The 21,245-nt window shown below is 46.8% G+C and overlaps 1 protein-coding gene across 3 annotated transcripts in view; it reads right to left on the bottom strand.

Moving 5' to 3' along the window:
- Nucleotides 1-21,245, bottom strand: part of Scap (SREBF chaperone) — a 53,560-nt gene that overhangs the window by 12,274 nt on the left and 20,041 nt on the right. For all 3 annotated transcript variants that reach the window (XM_046436497.1, XM_046436499.2, XM_046436498.2), the window contains exons 3-4: nt 11,260-11,389; nt 314-471 (exon numbers count right to left, since the gene is read on the bottom strand). In XM_046436497.1, coding sequence (XP_046292453.1) covers nt 314-471; nt 11,260-11,389 — 288 coding nt within the window. The remainder of the gene's footprint in view (nt 1-313; nt 472-11,259; nt 11,390-21,245) is intronic.

Genomic DNA, 21,245 nt, shown 5'->3' on the forward strand with positions numbered 1-21,245 from the left:
GACATTCACATCTAACAACGGAGAGATGAGAAGCCACATGAGTCATGAGTCCTTAGCGAGCTCACCAGAGGCAGGCCTATGAGCACGCACTCTAAGATGTGAGGATCGGGGCTCTAATTGTGCCATCTGCACAGCCCAGGGGGAATGCAGCCACAGTGGACCCACAAGAATGTAGAAAAGTTCAGAGCAGGCTCCCCTCATCCTCTTGTCTGTTCTATTTCTGCAGAGCTAGCTGGCTCGCTGGAGTTATACTGAGGGCTGTAATGCTCACTTCAGTTCAGAAGGGGTCTAGGGGGGTTCCTGACAGGGGTACCTGTCTCTCAGCACGTGATTCCGGATCTCCTCCACCAGCTGGAATGCCCGGGACAGAGGTGAGCGGAACACATCTACTGCCAGAAGGTTCTTGTGCCAGGGAGACACTGAGGACTTCACAAATATTTGCTGGATGTAAGCCACAGGGGAACCCACATACTGCAGAAGAAATGGGGGCAGAGCAGGAAGGTCAGCTCAGCACAGGAGAGAGAAACATGGGCCCACATCCAGAAAGGACTTACTGAGCAACTGTCTGAGCACAGCACTGTGGGACCCACTGTCAGCAAGCTGTGATGCACAGGCCAAATCAGGGCCCGGGCTTGTTCCTCTCAATCAAGTTTCCGAGAACACTGTCCCCAACTTTCCATTACTGTCTCTGGATGCTCCCATGCTTCGGTGGCAGAGCTGAATGCAACAGAGGCTGTGTGGTCGGCAAAGCCTAAAATGCTCACTATGTAGCTTTTGAGAAATTTGTGCAATAAACTATCAGCTCCCAAAAAGATGCAGCCTGTGTCACTGATCCAGGTTTCGCACACACAGCACAGCAATGGGCTGCGAGGATCAAAAGACCCCATTTAAATTCTGGCTCTCTAACTACATGGTCTTGGAAGAGCGCTGAACTTCTCTGGGTTCCGTCTTCCTCATTGTGGAAGAGGGATGACAACGTTCTCCTGCAGCATCCAGAGGTCCTCACCTGCCTCCCTCACACAAATACACACAGGAATATAAATGGCACATGCAGAGATAAGTAGTCACAGAAATGGCAGTAATAAACAGCAGGGCACATCATTCTGTCTGGCCCCACGACAATCCGACCTGTTCAGTGCCTGTCGGGGGTTTCAGAACTAGACAGGGACTCAAACACAGGTCTCCCCACTACACTTTCTCAGTAGAACCTGCTGTCTACTCTCACAGAGTGTACAAAAGTCATGTAGTGACAAGTGTGTGCAAGCCCCAGTGACAGGCATCGTCAGAATGCACCCCTAAAATACATGCTAGGTCAGCTGTGGCCGAGTGGCTGTGAGGATGAGGGAGGGAGGGCATCTGATGGATGAACAAAGGGCACTAAGAGCACAGAGGCCTGGATGGCACAAGACAGATCAGCAGGGAATGAAGGAAATCACAGGGAAACTGAGGTGGGCTAGGACCAAGCCTGGCTCAGCCGTCTGCACTGTAACAGGTAACAAAGAAAAACCCAACCAGGCGCAGTGACGCACTCCTATAATGCCAGGGATTTGGGAGGATGAGGCAGGAGGACCACAAGCTTGAGGCCAGCCTGAGCAACCTAGTGAGACCCTGTGCCAAAATGAAAATGGAAAGATCTGGGGTAGTGGCTCAGTGGTACAGCACCCCTGGGTTCAACCCCCAGCACCCAAAGGAAAGGAAAAGGGCCAAGTGACTCTGAATTGCGGGGGCAACCTGATCTGATGAAAGCAGGCCCTAGAGGTCCTGTCAACTGGAGGCAGAGAAAGAGACAGGCCAGAGGGACTGCCTGGCTGAGGAATGAGGGGCTGACTCCACGCCTATGCCACAGTCAGAAGCGCCACAGCACATGTGTGTGGATGGCAAGAAGGCCACAGAGCCACTGAATGGTGCCATACTCCAGCGACTTCAGGGGCAAGGGTCAGGACGCTGACCTAGGAGGACAGCAAGTCAGCACCCCTGGGCACAAAGGGACAACATAATCTGGGGCTCTGTGACTTTGAGTTCATGACCCTGTGTCAGTGAGGGCTCTGGGGATGGAAGGCCTCACTTGCTGTCTTCTGTACCACACTCAGACCACCAGAAGTCACCAGAGGAACTGAGACACCTGGAGAGAACAGGCTGCCAGGCTCTGAGTGAAGCAGCAGCCCACGGGCTCACACTCTACCTGTGGGAGAAGGAGCTGCCCAGAAGGGGGAGCTCTGAAAGAGGAGCCATCCCACAGGGTCACCTCTCAAACCTGTGAAGGACACAGATTATTCCCACTGGCACAAGGCTGTGACTGCACACATCACCTCCTGTGCCCACCTCATCTTTCAGACCCTCCACCCACCCACCAGCTTATCAAGCCTGTGCAACTGAGCCAAGTCCATCCCAGGCCAGGACAGCTCCAGGGTCCTCCAATGCTCTTCAGCCTCCCTCGAACCCAGGACCACGGGGGCCAGGATTTCATCAAAGTGCTAATGAACATATTTCAGAACCAGAAATCTCAATCTAAGGACAGGCTCCAGGGTTCTCTGGGGACCCTGCTCCGCAAGTTTATTCCAATTTCTGCTTGGAAGTGCACACACTGTCACTACCATCATCATTTTTAGCAGGGGAGTGCCACAGACTTCATCAGATTTTTCTAGGAATATGTTACTCCTTTGCCTTAGACATCGCTTTCTCCTTTGACTTTCCACCCAAACTCCCTGCAGCTCCTATGTCTGCTCCTCCAGGGGGAAAGCCTGCCCAGATGGGAACCAGATACACATGGGACTTCCGCACAGGCTTGCTCTCCAGCTTGGCCAGGCCTCCTCCTGCTGGCCAGGGCTTGATTCATCTCCACTGACATCCAACGGAACCTTCCAAGCAGGGATTCCACATCTATCTAGCTCTTTCAAGATCTTGGCCCGATCGTTTATCATCAACTCGCCATCCAACATGTGTGCCTGCAAGTTCCCTCTTCTGGGTATGAAAATTCTCTTATGGCTGCGCATGCTGGTGCATGCCCAATAGTCCTAGAGGCTCAGGAGGCTGAGGCAGGAGGATCATACAAGTTCAAGGCCAACCTGGACAACTTAGCGAAACCCTGTCTCAGGTTAAAAAATAAAAAAGGCTGGGGATAGTTCAGTGGTAAAGCATCCCGGGTTCAATTTCTAGTACCCCCCCAAAAAAAAAAAAAACCTCTTTTGGTGATTTATTCCATAGGATTGGCTTATCGCTTGTCACTACCTTAGTTTGAGTGCCCCCAGAAGCAGATCCTAAGATGAGTTTACCTGGGCAGTGTAGGAAACAGGGAAGGGAGACAGTTGACAAAGGATGTGTTAAAAGCCTGGCACAGGGCTGGGGATGTGGCTCGAGCGGTAGCGCGCCCACCTGGCATGCGTGTGGCCCGGGTTCGATCCTCAGCACCACATACAAAGATGTTGTGTCTGCCGAAAGCTAAAAAATAAATATTAAAAAATTCTCTCTCTCTTAAAAAAAAAAAAAAAAAAAAAAGAGCCTGGCCCAGGGGCTGGAGTTGTGGCTCAGTGGTACAGCACTTGCCTCGCACGTGAGAGACCCTGGTTTCGATCCTCAGCACCACATAAGCACCATATAAAAATAAGTAAACAAAATAAAGATATGTGTCAATGTATAACTTAAAAAAAAAAAAAAGAGCCAGGCACAGTGTGCACATCTGTAATCCCCGTCACTTGGGAGGCTAAGGCAGGAGGATCATAAATTCAAGGCCACCATAGGCAACTTGGTGTCTCAAAAATAAAAAGGGTGGGGGGCGTAGCTCAGTACTAAAGAGCCCTGGGGTTTCATTTTGAGCACAAAAAACAAACCAACCAACCTGGGGTGTTGAGTGAGTGATCTCTGGGGATACCTGAGGGACAAAAGGGTTACCTGCTGGCTCCTGCACTTACCGGTTGGGGACTGTTTCTGGGGGCATGAATTCTCAAGCACCTCAGGCCTCTGAACCTAAGATCCTCTGAGAATAAGAGGTAGATGCTCATGGAGGGAAGGGAGGGAGACTCTAAAATGGCAGTGAAGATGTGGCAGGGCCCACCACTCAATGTCCCTACCTGACACTCAAGTGAGAAACAGACTTGGCCACAGATGAAATATGGTATCCTATTTAGGATAAGGACCTAAGGATAGAGGAGGCATAAGGACCAACAGAATCCAGGTATCCTGTGCAGAAAGGGGTTCCTGAGCTGTGCATGGTGGTGCACACCTGAAACCCCAGCAACTTCAAGGCCAGTCTCAACAACTTAGCAAAACCCTCAGTCATTTAGAAAGACCCTGCCTCAAAATAAAAAATAAAAAGGGCTGGGGATGTAGATCAGTGGTTAAGTGCCCTGGGTTCAATCCCCAATACCAAAACAAAAGGGGGGGGGCACTTATGGCTACATGGGAGCAGTGTAAGTAGCCTTCTAACATGTCCCCAATAAATTGTGCTTCCTGCAGTTCATGCTCTTGTGTGATCCCATCCCTTAAAAAGCAGGCTGAATCTACTGATACGCTTTTAACAAACAATACACCACAGTGATGTCACTTTTGAGATTAGGTTACAAAACACTGACTAATCACCCCTCTTTTGGAACCACTGCCTGATGAAATCAGATGCCATATTGTGAGTAAGGAACCAAGGAGAGCCTTTCTCCAACATCCAGTGAGGAAGGACTCAGCTCAACAGTCTGCAAGGACCTGCTGACAGCCAGCCTGTGAGTGAGCATGGAGGAAGAGCTCTGGAGATTACTATAGCCTGAGGACCAGATAAGAAAACCCAGGCTCAGAGATAAAAGATGTGTTCAAGGTCATACAGCTGATAGCAAGCAGAGACAGGATTAAAAACCAGGGCTGTGATTCTCAAGGCTTGTTTTTTCCTCTACAGCCACCTCCCTGAGCAGTTCTGAAGTGCTCATGGAGACCAGGCTAAGGAAGCAAAGGCCCAGCATGAGCATCGTGGGGAGAAAATGAGGTCCTGGGGGCCAGCAGGGCCTCTTGGGCCACTACCACTTACAGCATGAAACCCCTGCTCAGGGTTTCTGAGGAAGTCTGTGTCCAGGTTCAGGCAGCCACCACAGATACCGCAACACTAGCCTTGGAAGCCCAGCATGGAACAAACTCAGCCACCCCCGTGGACTGCTAGGTGGCACCTGGTGTACGCTTCAGGTTTCCACAACAGGCTGGCCTAGGAGAGCCAGGACAGTGCAGGAGACCTGAGTATGTCCTCAAATTTTATTTTCTAGGCTGAGTGTGGTGGCTCACACATGTAATCCCAGTAACTCAAGAGGCTGAGGCAGGAGGATCAAAACTTCAAAACCATCCTCATCAATTTAGTGAGACCCTAGCAACTTAGTGAGACTCTATCTCAAAAAAAGAAAGGCTCAGTGGAAAAGTACCTTGGGTTCAAACCCCAGTACCACCCCCCACACACACACAAAAAAAAATTATTTTCTTTTTCTAAATTTAAGTACAATCCTTCCCTCACATGTAGACAGAACTACCAACTCAGGTATTTTACCTTCACATTGACCCACCTACAGCTCCCTTCAGAACACAATATAGAGGACTCCCGTAGGTCTGCTTTTCTGGAAAAGAGGGCTCCAATCCTTGTCCTCTCGCCTGGGCCAGTAAGGGAGGATAAAGGGAAGAACAGGTTCAGAAGACCCACCTGAGTTCAAATTCTAGCTCCACTACTCCCCGGTTTGTGCCTCGGGCAAAGGTCTTTGGGTTCCCTGAGCCCACTGGGTTCCCTTCCTGACTCACTCAGGGAAATGGGAATAAAATCTCAGGCCTCACCAGATCACTGACTACCAACCAAAATAAGTTTCTGGCTAATATGTCACCCCTTAAACCTGTGAAAACAAACTGGTGTATGAGACACAGTCATCTTGGTCTTCAGTAAGATCAATCTTCTTATCAATGACACAAGTGGCCTTGCCTCTAAGGGAACAGCTTCCTCTGCCTACAGATTAGTTTAAATTCAACAGCCCAGATTCAACTTGGTCCCACCTACTTTACCACCTACCAGGCTCCAAGAAAAACTGCAGACTCACTGTCTCCTCAACAAGCCTGACATTTCTTTTTTCTTTTCTTAATATTTATTTTTTAGTTGGACACCATAAGTTTATTTCAAAGCCAGAGCCTCACACATGCTAGGCGAGCATTCTACCGCTGAGCCACAACCCCAGGCCCACGCCTGCCATTTCTTTACTCAACAAGAAACCTTTCCTGAATGTGTAACAACGAATCCCACCATTATGTACAACCATAATGCATCAATGAAAAAGAAGAAAAGGAAACCTTCCCTGAGCATTCACTATGTGTAAAACACAGGCGTCTGTAAATCTGAACCAAACCGACTCCATCAGGGAGTCGACGGAGCAGAGAGAGGCGATGCACTCAGGTGAGAGCCAAGGAAGCCTATGGCATTCCCACTGGTCACACTGCAGGGCTGTCCAAGTAGGTGAACCTTCCTTCTCCAGCTGCTCTGGCCAGCCAGACCCAATCAAAGACAATGACAACCATGGTGACAGCCCAAGAACATTTGCTAAATGCAAACAATGGGCAGGCACTGGACTAAGGCCTTGCATTCCTTCACTTAATCCTTGGGACAATGTTTATTATAGGTATAATTATTGTCTACATTTTATGATTGTGGAAATTAAGGCAAAAAGTATTGAGTAATTTGCCCAAGGTCACAAAATCTTGTTTCTGCTTTGTTCTTCTCCTCTGGGAAAACCTGCCCTCTGCCCAGGGGGAACTGCCCTTTCCTGCCCCAGAAGGCCCTTACTCCAACTCAGAGCTGGCCAAACTCCACAAAAGGAACTCCAGGGTCAATCAGAGACCTTTCTGGAGGAACAAATGCAGGCTGCCTCCCCCACCCACCCTGGGGAAGAGCCCCTCAGCAAAGGAGAAGAGAGCTCCTTCCCTCCCCACCCCATTCACAACCACATGGAAAGAAAGCAACTCAATACAAAGGAGCCAAACAGTTAAACACGCAGCACACAGCCAAGTACAACATTCCCTTGAAAAAGCGAGCAACATCACTAGTCATCTGGGAAATGCCAACTAGAACCACAATGAGATTTCTCTAAACATCTATCAGAGGGGCTTAACCACAAACTGAACAATTCACAAAACCAAGTACAGCACAAAGACTGAACCTTAATGTATGAAATTTTAAAAATAAATTTGGAAAGCCAGGCACAGTGGGATACACCTGTACTCCTAGCTACATGTGAGGCTGAGGCAGGAGGATCCCAAGAGGCACCAGCATGGGCAACTCAACAAGACCCTGCCTCAAAATAAAAGATAAAAAGGGGTGCGGCTGTAGCTCAGTGGTAGGTAGAGCACCCCAGGTTTCAATCTTCAGTAAAAAATAAATAAATAAATGACACTTGATCTTGGTAGTCTTCCTAGTGTATTCAGATTTCCTTAGTTTTTGCCTAATGTCCTTTTTGTCTTTTAGGATCTTAATCAGGGTACTATATTATATTTATTATGACAGTTCCTCAGACTTCCTGCTTTTTTAAAGTTTTTTAAAATTTTTTTGTAGTTGTAGATGGGCAGAATTTGTTTATTTTATTTGTTTACTTTTATGTGGTGCTGAGGACTGAACTCAGAGCCTCACGCATTCTAGGCAAGCACTCTGCCTCTGAGCTACAGCCCAACCCAATTTTCCTGCTTTTGGTACAGATTTTTCCATCCTTTGATACTGGGGATTGAACCCAAGGTACTTAACCACTGAACCACAACCCAGCCCTTTTTATATTTTATCTTGCGACAGGGTCTTGCCAAGTTGCTCAGGGCCTGCTAGGTTACTGAGGTAGTCTTTGAACTTGCCATCCTCCTGCCTCAGCCTCTTGAGTTGCTGGGATTACAGGCTTGAGTCACAATACCCAGCTACCCTGATGTTTTAAGGAGTGCTGGTCAGGTGTTCTGCAGGGTGCAACTCAATTGGGATTTGTCTGATATTTTACTTATTAGTCTAGGGTTGTGGGTTTCGGGGAGGAAGACCCTGAGGTAAAGTGCCCTCCTCTTCACAGGTCAAGAGCACATATCACCAGCACAACCCTTACTGTGGTTAGCCTCTGTCACTTTACCTGTCAGGTTTCAGGTTTCACCACAGAGTCACTCTTCACACTCTCCATACTGTACTCCTTTTTTGATACTGGGGACTGAACCCAGGGGTGCTTTACAGCCCCAGTCTTTTTCGTTTTATTTTGAGACAGGGTCTCAGTAAGTTACCAAAGCCAGTCTCAAACTTGCAATCCTCCTGCCTCTGTCTCCCAAGTCACTGGGATGGCAGGTGGGCACCGGTACCGTACTCTTTGGGAGGTAATTGCTATGCGCAGTCTATACCTGGCAAGTGGAGAGTTATGTTTGACTTTCTTGAGGGAGGAGTATCTACATAAATTATTTATATATATATATTTTTTTTACCTAGGAGATAGTCTACATCCTCCATTTACTATTCATTTAGTTAATCAAATGGACTCAGGGTGGACTTACCAATATTTATAATTTAGGTATACAAATATATATATTCCATAGTTTGTTGTTTGTTTGTTTTTTGCAAAAACTATTCTAGCATTGACCCCTGGGACTCTTTTAACTGGCACCCATATCTCTTTAACATTTATTTATTTTAAACTTAAAAAAAAAAAAATCTTCTCTTCCCAGCCTGAGCAGATCTCCGCAAGGACGGTGGGCCTCTAGGTGTCCCTGACATCCTGTGGACACACCGCAAACAGGCAAAGGCAGTACCGAGCAGGGGATGAGGAAGGGAGGAGAGGCCTGGTTCCTTGGTGTGCTCCCACCTTCCCTCTGGAAGCCTCCTCTCACCTTCTCAGCCAGGAGGCTGACAACAAAGCACCCAGCTTCAGCAACAGGGTTTGGTGATGGGACAGGCAGGGGACCCGGTTCAGAGCCAGCTGGACTCCCTTGCCTCCACTGGATTGGAAAGGCCAGGGCACGGCTGAGTGGTGGAGCACTTGCCGAGCACGTGAGGAGTCCTGGGCTCCACCCCAACTCCTCACAACCACCCACTGGAGCTCCTAGAGCCACTGCTGGACCTGGAGGTTCTACCAGGGAGCATAGCTACTCACGGAGTCCTGACCGAAAGACGGTCCTCCTTTATCAGAGAAGGTAGTCCTCATGCACTGGGCGCACGGCTTTGGGAGGGGCACACGTAGAATAGTAAGGGAGGGAAGGGACACCCATCTAGGCAGTCAGATCAGCTGAGTCTACCCAAGCCATCAATGGGGTGACAGATGTCACAGGACATCACCCTCACATCCTAGAGCCACCGCTGGGAGGAACAAGAGTAGAGCTGACCCAGAGAGGTCAAAGCCATGTAGTGCTTAAAGGCAGCCCTGCCCTGCTAGAGTTACAGGAGTCTCACTCACTCTGGTTTGGGTTTTCTGTTCCTCGTAACTAAAACAGCCCTCACCACTCCAGTTTCACTGTCTGTATTTGTATCGTGGACAGTCAATGGAGGTGAGGGGATGACCACTGAGCTATGTGATACCAGGAGGCTGCACAGAGACCCGAGTCTCCTTCTCCATCTTACAGGGGAATTGAGGCTCCAATCAGAAAGAGAAAACAGACACTTCTGATTACTGAACCATCAAGTGACCCTGCACAACCACTCACTGTCATCATCCCAGGCCAACAAAGGGCACTGAGAAAAGAAGTTGCAACCCCCAAGTCCCCCCCACCCCCCAGGGATCTTGTTAAACATCCGTCCCTCACTGTCAGGCCCAATGAACTCGACCAGCCAAGAAACAGCCACAAACACAAGTCTAACCTGTTAGGACCTGGGAACCATCCATTCCATTATAGAGTAAACCTACACTACGAGGTCAACAAAAGTGAGAGGTTTAAACCAAGAAGGTCCCATCGTGAACCTGGGACATGAAGCTACAGGCTGCCATAGAAATGATTTCTTTTCTTTCTTTCTTTGTTTTGTACCAGGGATTGAACTCAGGGACACTCGACCACTGAGCCACATCCCCAACCCTATTTTATATTTTATTTAGAGACAGGGTCTCACTGAGTTGTTTAGTGCCTCACTTTCGCTGAGGTTGGCTTTGAACTTGTGATCCTCCTGTCTCAGCCTCCCAAGCTGCTGGGATTACACGCGTGTGCCATCGCACCTGGCTTAGAAATGATTTCTACCATCATCAGACCATGCTCCCTCTGACCTTCACAGGCAGAGTCCCCAAGCCAGGGTTGTGTACTTCCTACTGACACCATGGGCAGTGGTCACACACACTGAGCCACCAGATATGTCTCTTATTTCAGCAACAGTAAAGTTCACATTAAGTTACTTGGCTGCTACATTAAACTAAAAAGAAAACTGGTAGAATGGTATCATCGCTGTCAAAGAGAAGGTAGGAGAGCTCTATTCCCTGAACTTCACTTTACCTCCTCAAGAGTTTCAGCAAGTCCAGCAACAACCAAAGCACAACGTAAGAAGGACAGGCACACTGTCCATTACACAGCAGGAAAAAACACCTAGAGATGAGCTACTCTAGCTTGTTTATGCTCCAAACGACAAGAGCAGGGTTGCAGTAAGCAGGTTTCCAGTTTGAGCTTAACTAGAGAAACTGTTTTTTTCTCATTAACATAAGTGCTGAGCCCAGAGACAGTTTATGGAGAACAGCACAGCCCGGAAAGAGCAGTAGGCTGGGGTCAGGAGGCCTGAGAGTTCTAATCCATTGTTGATCTATATGAACTAAATAACTGAAGCATTTGACCACCTTTTGTAAAAAAAAGATCAAAAAGTACTGCACTTTTTACTTGAGTCATGAGAATAAAGTAGAACCTAACACATCTGAAAAAATTAGGTACAGGATGCAAATATTAAAACAGTATGGGTAATTTTGATGACTGAACACTCAGCCATACTCAGCTGTTCTCATGTCCACCCATGGGGAAGAAGCAGATGGCCAGTCACGTAACACCTCTCCACGGTGTGCAAGTAGCCCAGGTATGAACCCAGCCCCAGCTGGCCACCCTGAGGTTGAAGGCAGATCCCAGTTTTTCTAGGACAGCCAACTTCTGCGTCACTTGGAGCTTCCTTTCAATAAAGGTTATTCATTAAGTGTATAACTAAATATCTCTGGTGCCTTCATGAATCTGCTCAGGTACGGTGAACGCACGAGTCCCAGGCTGACCACACCGGCTCTGGCTTGTGGAGCCCACCCTGGCCAATCAGCGGCCGGCCCACGGTCTCCCCAGAGAGGACGGGCCAGCACCTACCCACTCGGGCTGCTCGCAGGGCTCTCCTTGTTTGCGGTCAGAGTCCGCGGGCGGGGGCGAGTAATCCTTCACAGGAGTGGAGAACTCAACAGGTCCTGTTCCCGGCAGGGGGAGCTTCAGCAGTGGGTAGCTGCGACAAAAGAAGAGGAGAGAGGAATGAGGATGCAGGGCGGGCAGAGTCAGCAAGACCTTGGTGACACGGGACACAGCAGCCTGGGCTAGGCTCTCTCTGCCAGGAGGGCCACACAAGGGCACAAAACACTAGAACGGCCAGAAGTCACTAAGGCTGGGGTGGTCCCAACATTCCTGACACATAAAGCCTACAAGGAAGTCCAGTTGATAGACTGGTTGAATGTTCTCAGAGACTAAAAACAAACGAACAAATCCATCAAATAACACTTAATAATGGGTAGGGGTGCTATAAAAATTCAGATGGATTCTGATTCAGATAGCTGAGCAACTGCTCCCCTTAAAGGGACAGACGTGACAAGGTTGTGGGTGACATCAGACCAAGTGGACACATCTTGTGCAAATTAAAAACTGGCCCTGCAGCCAGGCTCAGGGTGGCACACGTCTATAATCTCAGTGGCTCGGGAGGCTGAGGCAAGAGGATCAGGAGTTCAAAGCCAGCCTCAGCAACTTAGCAAGGCCCCAAGTGATTCAGCAAGACCCTGTCTCTAAATAAAACATAAAAAAAAAAAGGGCTGGGGATATGGCTTGGTGGCAAAGCACCCCTGGGTTTAATCTCTGGTACCAAAAAACACACACAAAAACAAAACAAACAAACAAACTGGTCTTGCCTTGACAAATAGATGTGCTATTTTGTTTTAGGTCTCACTTAAAAAAAAAAAAAACAACTTTTTAAAATTCACAAATAACTTGTATATAGCTCAGTGCACAAATGTTATATGCCAAGCACATGCTTTACCGCTGAGCTACTGCCTCAGCCCCAGTTTTGCCTATTTTTGAATGTCACGTAAGTGAAATAATCCATTCTACTTATATATTCTTTTATGATTAGTTGCTTTCACTCAATGATTCCTCCACACTGATACACACCATAGATAATTTTCTCATACACACACACACACTCTTCCACTGACTGAATATATTACAGTGCATTTTCTACTCCACTGTCAAGAAACATTTTGTTGTTTCCAGTTTGAGCCATTAAGGGCAAAGCTATTATGATCATGCTTATTAAATATGGCTTTTGGAGGCCATAAGTTCTGATTTGTGCTGGGTCTACCCCAAGAATGGTTTCCAAGACCTGCAGTGTATGTGGTTAGGTTAAGACACTACCAAAGTTTTCCAAAGCAATTGTACAAACTTATGTTTCCAGCATCACAGTGTAATAGGGGTTGTGGTTGCTCCAAATCCTTGCCATCACTTAATACTGTCAGTCCAGTTAATTTTACCCATGTGTTGGAGGAGACAGTCACATCTCTGGGGCTTTCTTTTCAGTGCTGGGCAGAGAACCTGGAACTTGGTGCGTGTGAGGCAAGCACTCCACCACTGAGCTGCACCTTCAGTCTCACTGTGGCTTAAATGTATATTTTGCGGAGAAGAAACAATGCTAAGAATTGTTCAGGGCTGGGGTGTGGTTCAGAGGTACAGCGCTCGCCTACCATTGTGAAGCCCTGGGTTCGATCTTCAGCACCACATATAAATAAATAAAAATAAAGATATTTAAAAAATTAAAAAAAAAAAAAAGAATTGTTCATAAGCTCACTGGCCACTTGGCCTCATCTGTGAAATCTTCTCATCTTTACCCACCTACATTTAAAAAACATTAAGTATGTACTACATGCTGGGCACTGGGAATACAAAAAAATAACACTACAATCTGTCTCCAAGATGCTCTGATTAGGAAGGAAGATTCTTTTAAACAATTATGATAGAATGTGATAAAAATTAGTTTAAGGGCTGGGGATGTGGCTCAAGCGGTAGCGCGCTCGCCTGGCATGCATGCGGCCCGGGTTCGATCCTCAGCACCACATACAGACAAAGATGTTGTGTCCGCCGATAATTAAAAAATAAATATTAAAATTTTCTCTCTCTCTCTCAAAAAAAAAAAAATTAGTTTAAGTTGTGATTACCAAGTTTGCATAGCAAAACATAGGATGTGGTCAGATTTTGTTCTCCTTTTAGAACATGCATATGTTATTTTGGAATCTGCTCTTATTTTTAGGCTATGCAAGTAGAAGCCCAGAGAGAGGTTGAATAATAATAAGGGAAAACTCTTATATGTCACTTGTATGCTCCAGGAACTAGTGTAAGCACTTTCATATATTAGCTATAAGAATACTTCTCCAGGGGCTGGGGTTGTGGTTCAGTGGTAGAGCGGGTGAGTCACTGGGTTAGATTCTCAACACCATATATAAATAAAATAAAGGCCCATCAGCAACTAAAAAAATATATACATATATTTAAAAAGAAAAACAAAGAATACTTCTCCCTAGGAGGTGAGTGCTATTATAATACCCATTCTACAAATGAGGCACAGAATGATTAAGTCACTGGTTGAAGGTCACGCAGCTGAGTCAATCAACTTAGTCAGGTTTTCAACTCAAGCAGTCAGCTTCAAACTACGCTAAACATGGCCTGTTTCTTGAATGATTAAAAGCATCCATGGATTCCAGGAGTCTGCACACTCCAGCAGAAGGAGACCGTAAGGTAGCACACTTCAGTGTCCACTTCCTAGAACAAAGTCTCTTAGAAATCCAGGTTTTTTTTAATATGTTCTTTTTAGTTATACACAACAGTAGAGTGTGTTTTGACACATTATATGTACATGGAGTATAACTTCCCATTCTTGTGGTTGTACACGATGTGGAGGGACACTGGTCGTGTATTCATACAAGAACACAGGAAAGTTATCTCCTGTTCATTCTGCTGTCTTTCCTATTCCAATCCCCCTCCCTTCCCTTCATCCCCCTTTGGAAGTCCACAGGTTTTTTTGTTTGTTTGTTTGTTTTTTAATTTTTTAATATTTATTTTTTAGTTTTCGGCGGACACAACATCTTTGTTGGTATGTGGTGCTGAGGATCGAACCCGGGCCGCACGCATGCCAGACGAGCGCGCTACCGCTTGAGCCACATCCCCAGCCCCGCACAGGTTTTGAAAAGCTTAAAACAACTCAATTCTTCTCCAGCCTTGCCCTAGATCCCACATAACTCCTCGTGGTTTGTCCCCTCTTGCTTCTGAGGCTGTGAACCTACAGGAACATTCCTGCCCACTCTTCCTTGATGGCAACACATTTCAAGGCCCGGGCTGTACATTTCTCTCTCCAGGAAGGCTTTCCCTGTTCCCCAAAGACTGGGCTGGGCTCCCCAACTCCCAGGAGCTGTCAAAGTGCCTGTGCCCCATGTGGCTTCTATGGCTCACAGTGGACCTGCTGTTCCTGTCTGGCACAATGATGATGGCTTCTCTTATGGAGCACCTACTATGTGCCAGTCACCGATGGTGCCTTCCATGTATTTACTCATTCAAGCTGCAGTGCAACCCAACGAGTCCTGCAGAAGCTACATCTAGAAAATGACAAGACCAGTGTGCGAACACAGGCAATCTGGCCCACGTCTGTCTTCTTAACATCATGCTATGCTGCCCTGTACTGTGTTGCTTATTTGAAAATTTTAAGAAACATATATTCCTTTTAATATAGCTATAATAAAAATATCAAGAAAAAGATTCCACAGAAAGATAAAAGGCAAGAGAAAAATCTATCCACAGTGATCACACATTCCAAACCAAAAGGAAAGCCTGGTAGCAAAGTGTTAAGCAGTTTTCAGATGTCAGAAACACTTATCGTGCCTAGATCAGGAATAAAAGACCAAAGACATTTTTTTTGAGGAAGAAGCTACCCAGGAGTTTCTACCACCAACCCCCATGTTGCTTCTGCAAAACTTGTTTCTAAAACCAGATTATATCTCGGTGCACCCTGATCTTACAGGGCAGAGGAAACAAAGCAGTTTTCTAAAACCTCCCCTGCCTTTCCTGTCTCAGGTCCATGTGTCCAGCTGCTCAGCCAAGCACTTTGATCTTAACTCCTTTCTCCTACATCCCACATCTGGTCCTCAGAAAATCCTAAGGGCTTCACCTTCAAGACACATCTGGAATCAACCATGTCTCACCACCTCCATGGCTTCCTCTTAAAGGAAGCAACCATCAACTGTCACCTAGAATCATTCACTGGCCTAGCTTGAATCACTGATTCCAGTCCTGAAATCACCTCCTTATCTCCTAATCAGATCTGGAACTGAAGTCCAAATTCCTATGTGTGGCTTACAGAGTCCACTAGTACCAGGGCCCTCCTCTCCTGCTCTCTTATGACTGGTACCCTTCGTCCCTCATTGGCCACACGCCTTTTTATTGTCATTCCTATATGGCCTATCCCCACAGGGGTACCCAAGACATTCTCAGAAGCTGCTGGTGCCCTACCCTCATCCCCTCTGATCTTTATTTTATTTATTTATTTATTTATTCTTGGGGATTGAAACCAGGAGTACTTAACCATTGAGCTACATCCCCAGCCCTTTTTATTTTGAGACGGGTTCTCACTAAGTTGATTAGGGCCTCACTAAATTCCTGAGGCTGGTCTCAATCCTCCTACTTCAGCCTCCCAAGGAGGAGTATGTCACCATACCTGGCTCATCCCCTCTGATCTTAATTCTGGGCATGCTAGCTCAACTTCCAAATACCAGGACTTACACCTCTTCACCTGAGAGTGTTGTGCTGCCTTACTGTGACTGGTCACAAGTGCTAGGAATTAACACTAGCTAGAAGCAGCCCTCAACCAATGGCTGATGCTGCTAGGTCAGGAGCTGGCAGACAACAGCCCAAATCTAGCCATGGATGCTATTTGTTGTTTTTAACATTCTTTTAGTTACACATGGACATAATATCTTTATGTGGTGCTGAAGACTGAACCCAGTGCCTCTCTCACATGTGCAAGGCAAGCACTCTGCCACTGAGCCACAACCCCAGCCCACGGCTGTTGTTTGTTTATTTTTCATGCTGAGGATTGAACCCAGGGCCTTGTGCATACTAAGTATGAACTCAACCACTGAGCTACACCCCCAAGCCATGGCCTGTTTTTGTGTAGTCTGTGAGCTGATAATAGTTTTCACATTTTCAAAGGGTTATATAAATCAAAAACAAAAACCAAAGAATAGGTACAGAGACTATAATAGGTGATCTGCAGAGCCTAAAATACTTACTACCTGTCCCTTTCTAGTTTGCAGAGCCCTGGCTAGACAGTAACTTCCCACTCAGGTGGGGAGCACTGAGATGTCCACAGCCACTGCATCCCCAGCAGCACACCCGGCTGCTCACGGCAGTAGCTCGCTGGGTGAGGCATGAGGCACCCTCCCTGCCATCTCATTTCCCAACCACCTCCCTGTGAGTGCAGTTTCACCCTGTATGTAAGCTTCCGGAACAGCCCCGCATGTGATCCAAAGAGACCATAATAATCGTGAAGGAGAGGCGGACAGAGAGGGGAAAGAGTTAAGAAGCAGAGGCCACCACAACTGAGATGTCTGCCACAACTGACAGTACCGTTCTCCTGCAAAGAAAAAGGAGTGGGAGAGAGGCCAAGTCTGTTCTCAAGCACCTGCAAGGTTCCAGCCTTCAGGAGGCTTCGCATGCCCTTGCTATGATTCCAAGCTCCTCTCCAAGCTGAAACCCACCATGTCTCACCATGAGTATCCTTCTCTGACCTGCACAGGGCTAGGCAGGGGAGGGCCAGCTAGTCTGGCACCCTCTTCTTTCACACTATGGTACACCTCCCACTCACCACAACAGGTCCAGAGCAACAGCACCCTCAGCCTTGCTGGGCCTCCCCTTGGGTCCCAGTGGCCCTAACCTCTAGGAAATGTAAACAGACAGTTCTTGCCACAATGCCCATTTGCTACCAGTTTCATCAGATTTTCCCAGAGGAAAGTAGCAGGTGCTGCACCCAGGGACCAAGCAGGAAGAGCAGCTAACAGCAGCTCATGCACAAGGCTCAGCACTGAGGTCATCTGAAGAACTGTCCTCAGCTCTCAGTTACTGAACCCTACAGCCACAAAAGCTCAGAGGGGAAAGCCACACCCTCGGTGCTATTTGAGAGGGGTGTCACTCCTGTGTACACCTGCCCCCTCACTCCCAGGAGTCTTCTGCTTGAGGGAGGGCATATTCCTAAGCTGTCACTAGTCATCATCCCCTCTAGCCCTGCTCTGTTCATTTCTGGGGTGACCCAGGGGTGGTGAATAGGGGTGAGCAAAAGTAATATTAGAGCTCAGGTGCTGCTGGATCCAAAGAGAGATATTAGGTGCAGTGGTCCTTTGGATTCAAGCCGAACAAATCTTTCAACCCACGAGGACTAAAAAGCAACTAAATGGAACTTGAATATCTAACCGAACTACTAAACACTGTCTATCACCCACACTGTTTCCTCTGGGCACCTGAGACTCTGGAAAAAGACAGAGCCACTCTGGGCAGAAAGGTTTCCCAGGGCAGAAGGTGACAGAGAGACTTGTATGCTGGGTACAGCATCTCTGGTCTCCTGACCAGAAAGTCACAAAACCAGTGGATTCTGATATAATAATTTATCATCTGCTATCATCAGTAAAAAGGCGAGAAGATGCTGCTTATTCTTCCTGCAGGGCTTGGCTCAAATGTTCTCAACTTCGCACTCTGTACTGAGGCTAGGTAGCATCTGCTGTGCACACTATCCAACCAATGACCCTGGGCTGAGATGGGAGGGGTTGTTTTTGGTTTTGTTCTTTTGCATTGGGGACTGAACCCAAGGCTTGATATGTCAGGCAAGTGTTTCACTGAGCTATATTTCCAGACTAACATGGTGGGTTTTGAAGGGAAAGACTATGTCTCTGCACCGAATCTGGCCACCTTTAGGTAAAACCTTCTTTGTGCTTTCTCTTCAGCTTCTGTTGAAGAAGCCACTCTACTTAAAAGTCCTCTGTTCTGGGATGGGTTGTGGCTCAGTGGTAGAGCACTTGCCTCATACGTGTGAAGCACTGGATCAAATTCTCAGCATGGCATTTAGATAAATGAATAAAATTAAAAACTAAAAAATATACATATTAAAAAAAAACAAAAAACTCTGTTTTCTGCCTAGGCAGAGCCCTCCTGCCCTGTTTCTGCCAACTACAGCTGGGACCCTTTTCTCGGGCCTTTTGTTCAAGGGGCAAACTCCTTACAATGAAAGGTACCAGCACCAGTACCCCTCAAAGTTCACTTCCCCGGGTGAAGTGGAGACAGGATGCATTTGGATCAGCCACAAGGATCTGCAAGCTATGGCACTTACTACTTCCTAGCTCTAGGAAGCAAATCTCATCTTTTAGAGAACTAGGGGAAAACACTCATCTCCAAGGATATGGAAGACTAAATGAAGTACCTGCCACGTGTGACGGTGCCTGATGACCCACAGAGCTGGTGGTCAATAAAGGCTGATCTTCCTTCCCATGAGCTCAAGCCTGAGCCTCACCCTCTCTCTCAGGATGGGGGTTCAGCCAGCTGCTAAGTAGAAGGTGGGCATCTGTCCAACTCAGGTGCAGTTGCATTGTACTGGTAGTTAAACAGTGTCATTACTGCATCTGCCTACTCCCCAACCTTTCATCCCATTCTTTTTTTTTTTTTTTTTCAGGGGTAAGCAGGGGTACCAGGGGTGCTTTATCATTGAGCTATATCCCCAGCCCCTTTTCACTTTTTACTTTGAGGCAGGGTCTCACTAAGTTGCTGAGGATCTCACTAAATTCTGAGACTAGTTTGAAACTTGTGATCCTCCTGCCTCAGCCTCCCCAGTTGCTGGGATTACAGACATGTGCCATGGTGCACCCAGGCCCCTATCCCATTCTAATTCAACCCAAGTGGGGGAAGTGTCCCCCATACTTGAGACCTTGGCAATCTCATGGAGTTTGCATAGCAGAGGCCCTCATGCTGTATATCCAAGGACAGTCTATTTTGAGATATTCATATGATATCAAATTACTCATTCAAAGACAAGACCCAATAGCACCCAACAGCTGCAACACACATGCTACATCATTGCCAGGAAGCTACCTGGTCCCAGTCACTACACTAGGTATCCAGAAGACAAATGGCAAAGAAGAAACATCCTTCCCTTTTCCTGTAGTTAGGGCTGTCTTTGGAAAAAAGAATAACAACTACCTCTTCAACTTAACCTCCTTCAACAGAAGGCAATATGAGTGACAACAACCATGAGTATTGCTACAAACTGCTTCAGAAATTAGAATAAAAGAGGAAACACTTGGACTGGGGATTTAGCCAAGTAATACAGCATTTGCCTAACATATGCAAAGCTCAGGGTTCAATCCCCAACACCGCAAAAAAAGAGAAAAGGAAATGCTTTAGCTGAGTAATGTGGCAGAAGGTCAGAGAAGTTTTTCAAGAAAGATGAGTCATAGTATTTCCTGGTGTGGGAACTTGTCAGAAGCAAATTTTGGGGCCCATCCCAGACCTAATGAAATCAGAAACTCTGGAGTAAGGCTGAGCAATCTGTGTTTAATGTGTCCTCCAAGTGACTCTGATGCTAGCTCAGGTTTGGAAACCACCTTAGCCATAGGCCAGCCCTAGAAAATATGACTTTGAAAGTTTGAGAGAGGTGTCAATTAACTCAGGAAAAAAAAATAAAAATGGGGTTGCCAGAGTACTCCTAATTCATCACTTACAGTATGTCACAACAAGTATTTTATTCTGTACAACACAATTTAGCAAAGTTTAAACTCCAATACAAATACACTGAGCCAGTGAGGAGAGGCAGGGAGATGAGTACCATGGGTGCCTGGATTTGAACCCAAGTTTCCCAACTCACTAAGTTTCTGAGACTGGCCTTCAATTATCAGCTGTGTGGACAAGACAAATCTCTACACTACCAACCCCCTCTGTTAAATGGAAGTATAAGTGAACCATTTCATAAGTTTACCCTGAGGCCAGGTAAGATCTTTATTATATACTTGAAGCACTGACCTGTCACCCAGTAGTGCATGCTCCACGAATGATGCTTCCCGTTTTCCTGCTAATGAGAGGAGAACTGGGATCATTTACAACAAGACTGAACTGGAGGCTTTGTCCCGAGTCTCCTTCCAGCACAGCACTGACAACACCTACAAGCTAGATACACAATGATCTGGAAACCAGGGTTCTTTCCAGAAGAAACAACAATAAGGTGGGCTCTTTACAAGGCCGTCAATATTCTAGAAGAAAGGGTCATTAGGGATCTTCTTACATCAAGCCCCTTCTTTTACAACCCTACTAGCCAGTCTTCAGGCTTCTAGGAGGCCCTGAGAAAGACAGGCTGGTACCAATGGCACCTACAGCTCTCATTACAGTCCTTGGCAACACAGCAGGCCCCACACATCAGCAAGAGGTCAGAAGGAAGCCAGTCATGGTGGTGCATGCCTGTAATCCCAGCAACTCCAGAGGCTGAAGCAGAAGGATTGCAAGTTCAAAGACAACCTCAGCAACTTAGCAAGGCCCTGCCTCTAAATAAAATATAAAAAGGTCTGGGGATATGGCTCAGTGGTTAAGCACCCGTGGGTTCAATCCCCAATACCAAAGAAAGAAGAAAAAGAAAATGACTAAAGAGCAGAGAAGGAAGTCTCTGGAGTTAGCCAGCAAGAGGGTATCCAAGGAACTGCTCAAATGGATTTGGCCTTATACTTGAAGGCTCCTGTTTTTAACCAGGTACTAAAAGGAAACTGCAACTGTTAAGAAGGAAAATTAGAGGATCATGCTTTTAAATTATTTCAGAGTTTCTTATAAATATCTAAACTTTTTTTTCTTTTTTGGGGGGGATGGTCCTGGGGATTGAACCCAGAGGCACTCTACCACTGAGCTACATTCTGGCCCTCTTTATTTTGAGACAGGGTTTTGCTAAGTTTCTGAGACTGGCCTTCAATTTGTGATCCTTCTGCCTTGTCTCCTGAGTAGCTGGGATTATAATCATGTGCCACTGTGCCCAGCTG

Source organism: Marmota monax, unplaced genomic scaffold, assembly GCF_021218885.2.
Source record: "Marmota monax isolate L192 unplaced genomic scaffold, Marmota_monax_Labrador192_F-V1.1 WCK01_AAM20220418_F8-fsc00021, whole genome shotgun sequence".
Lineage (NCBI taxonomy): Eukaryota > Metazoa > Chordata > Mammalia > Rodentia > Sciuridae > Marmota > Marmota monax.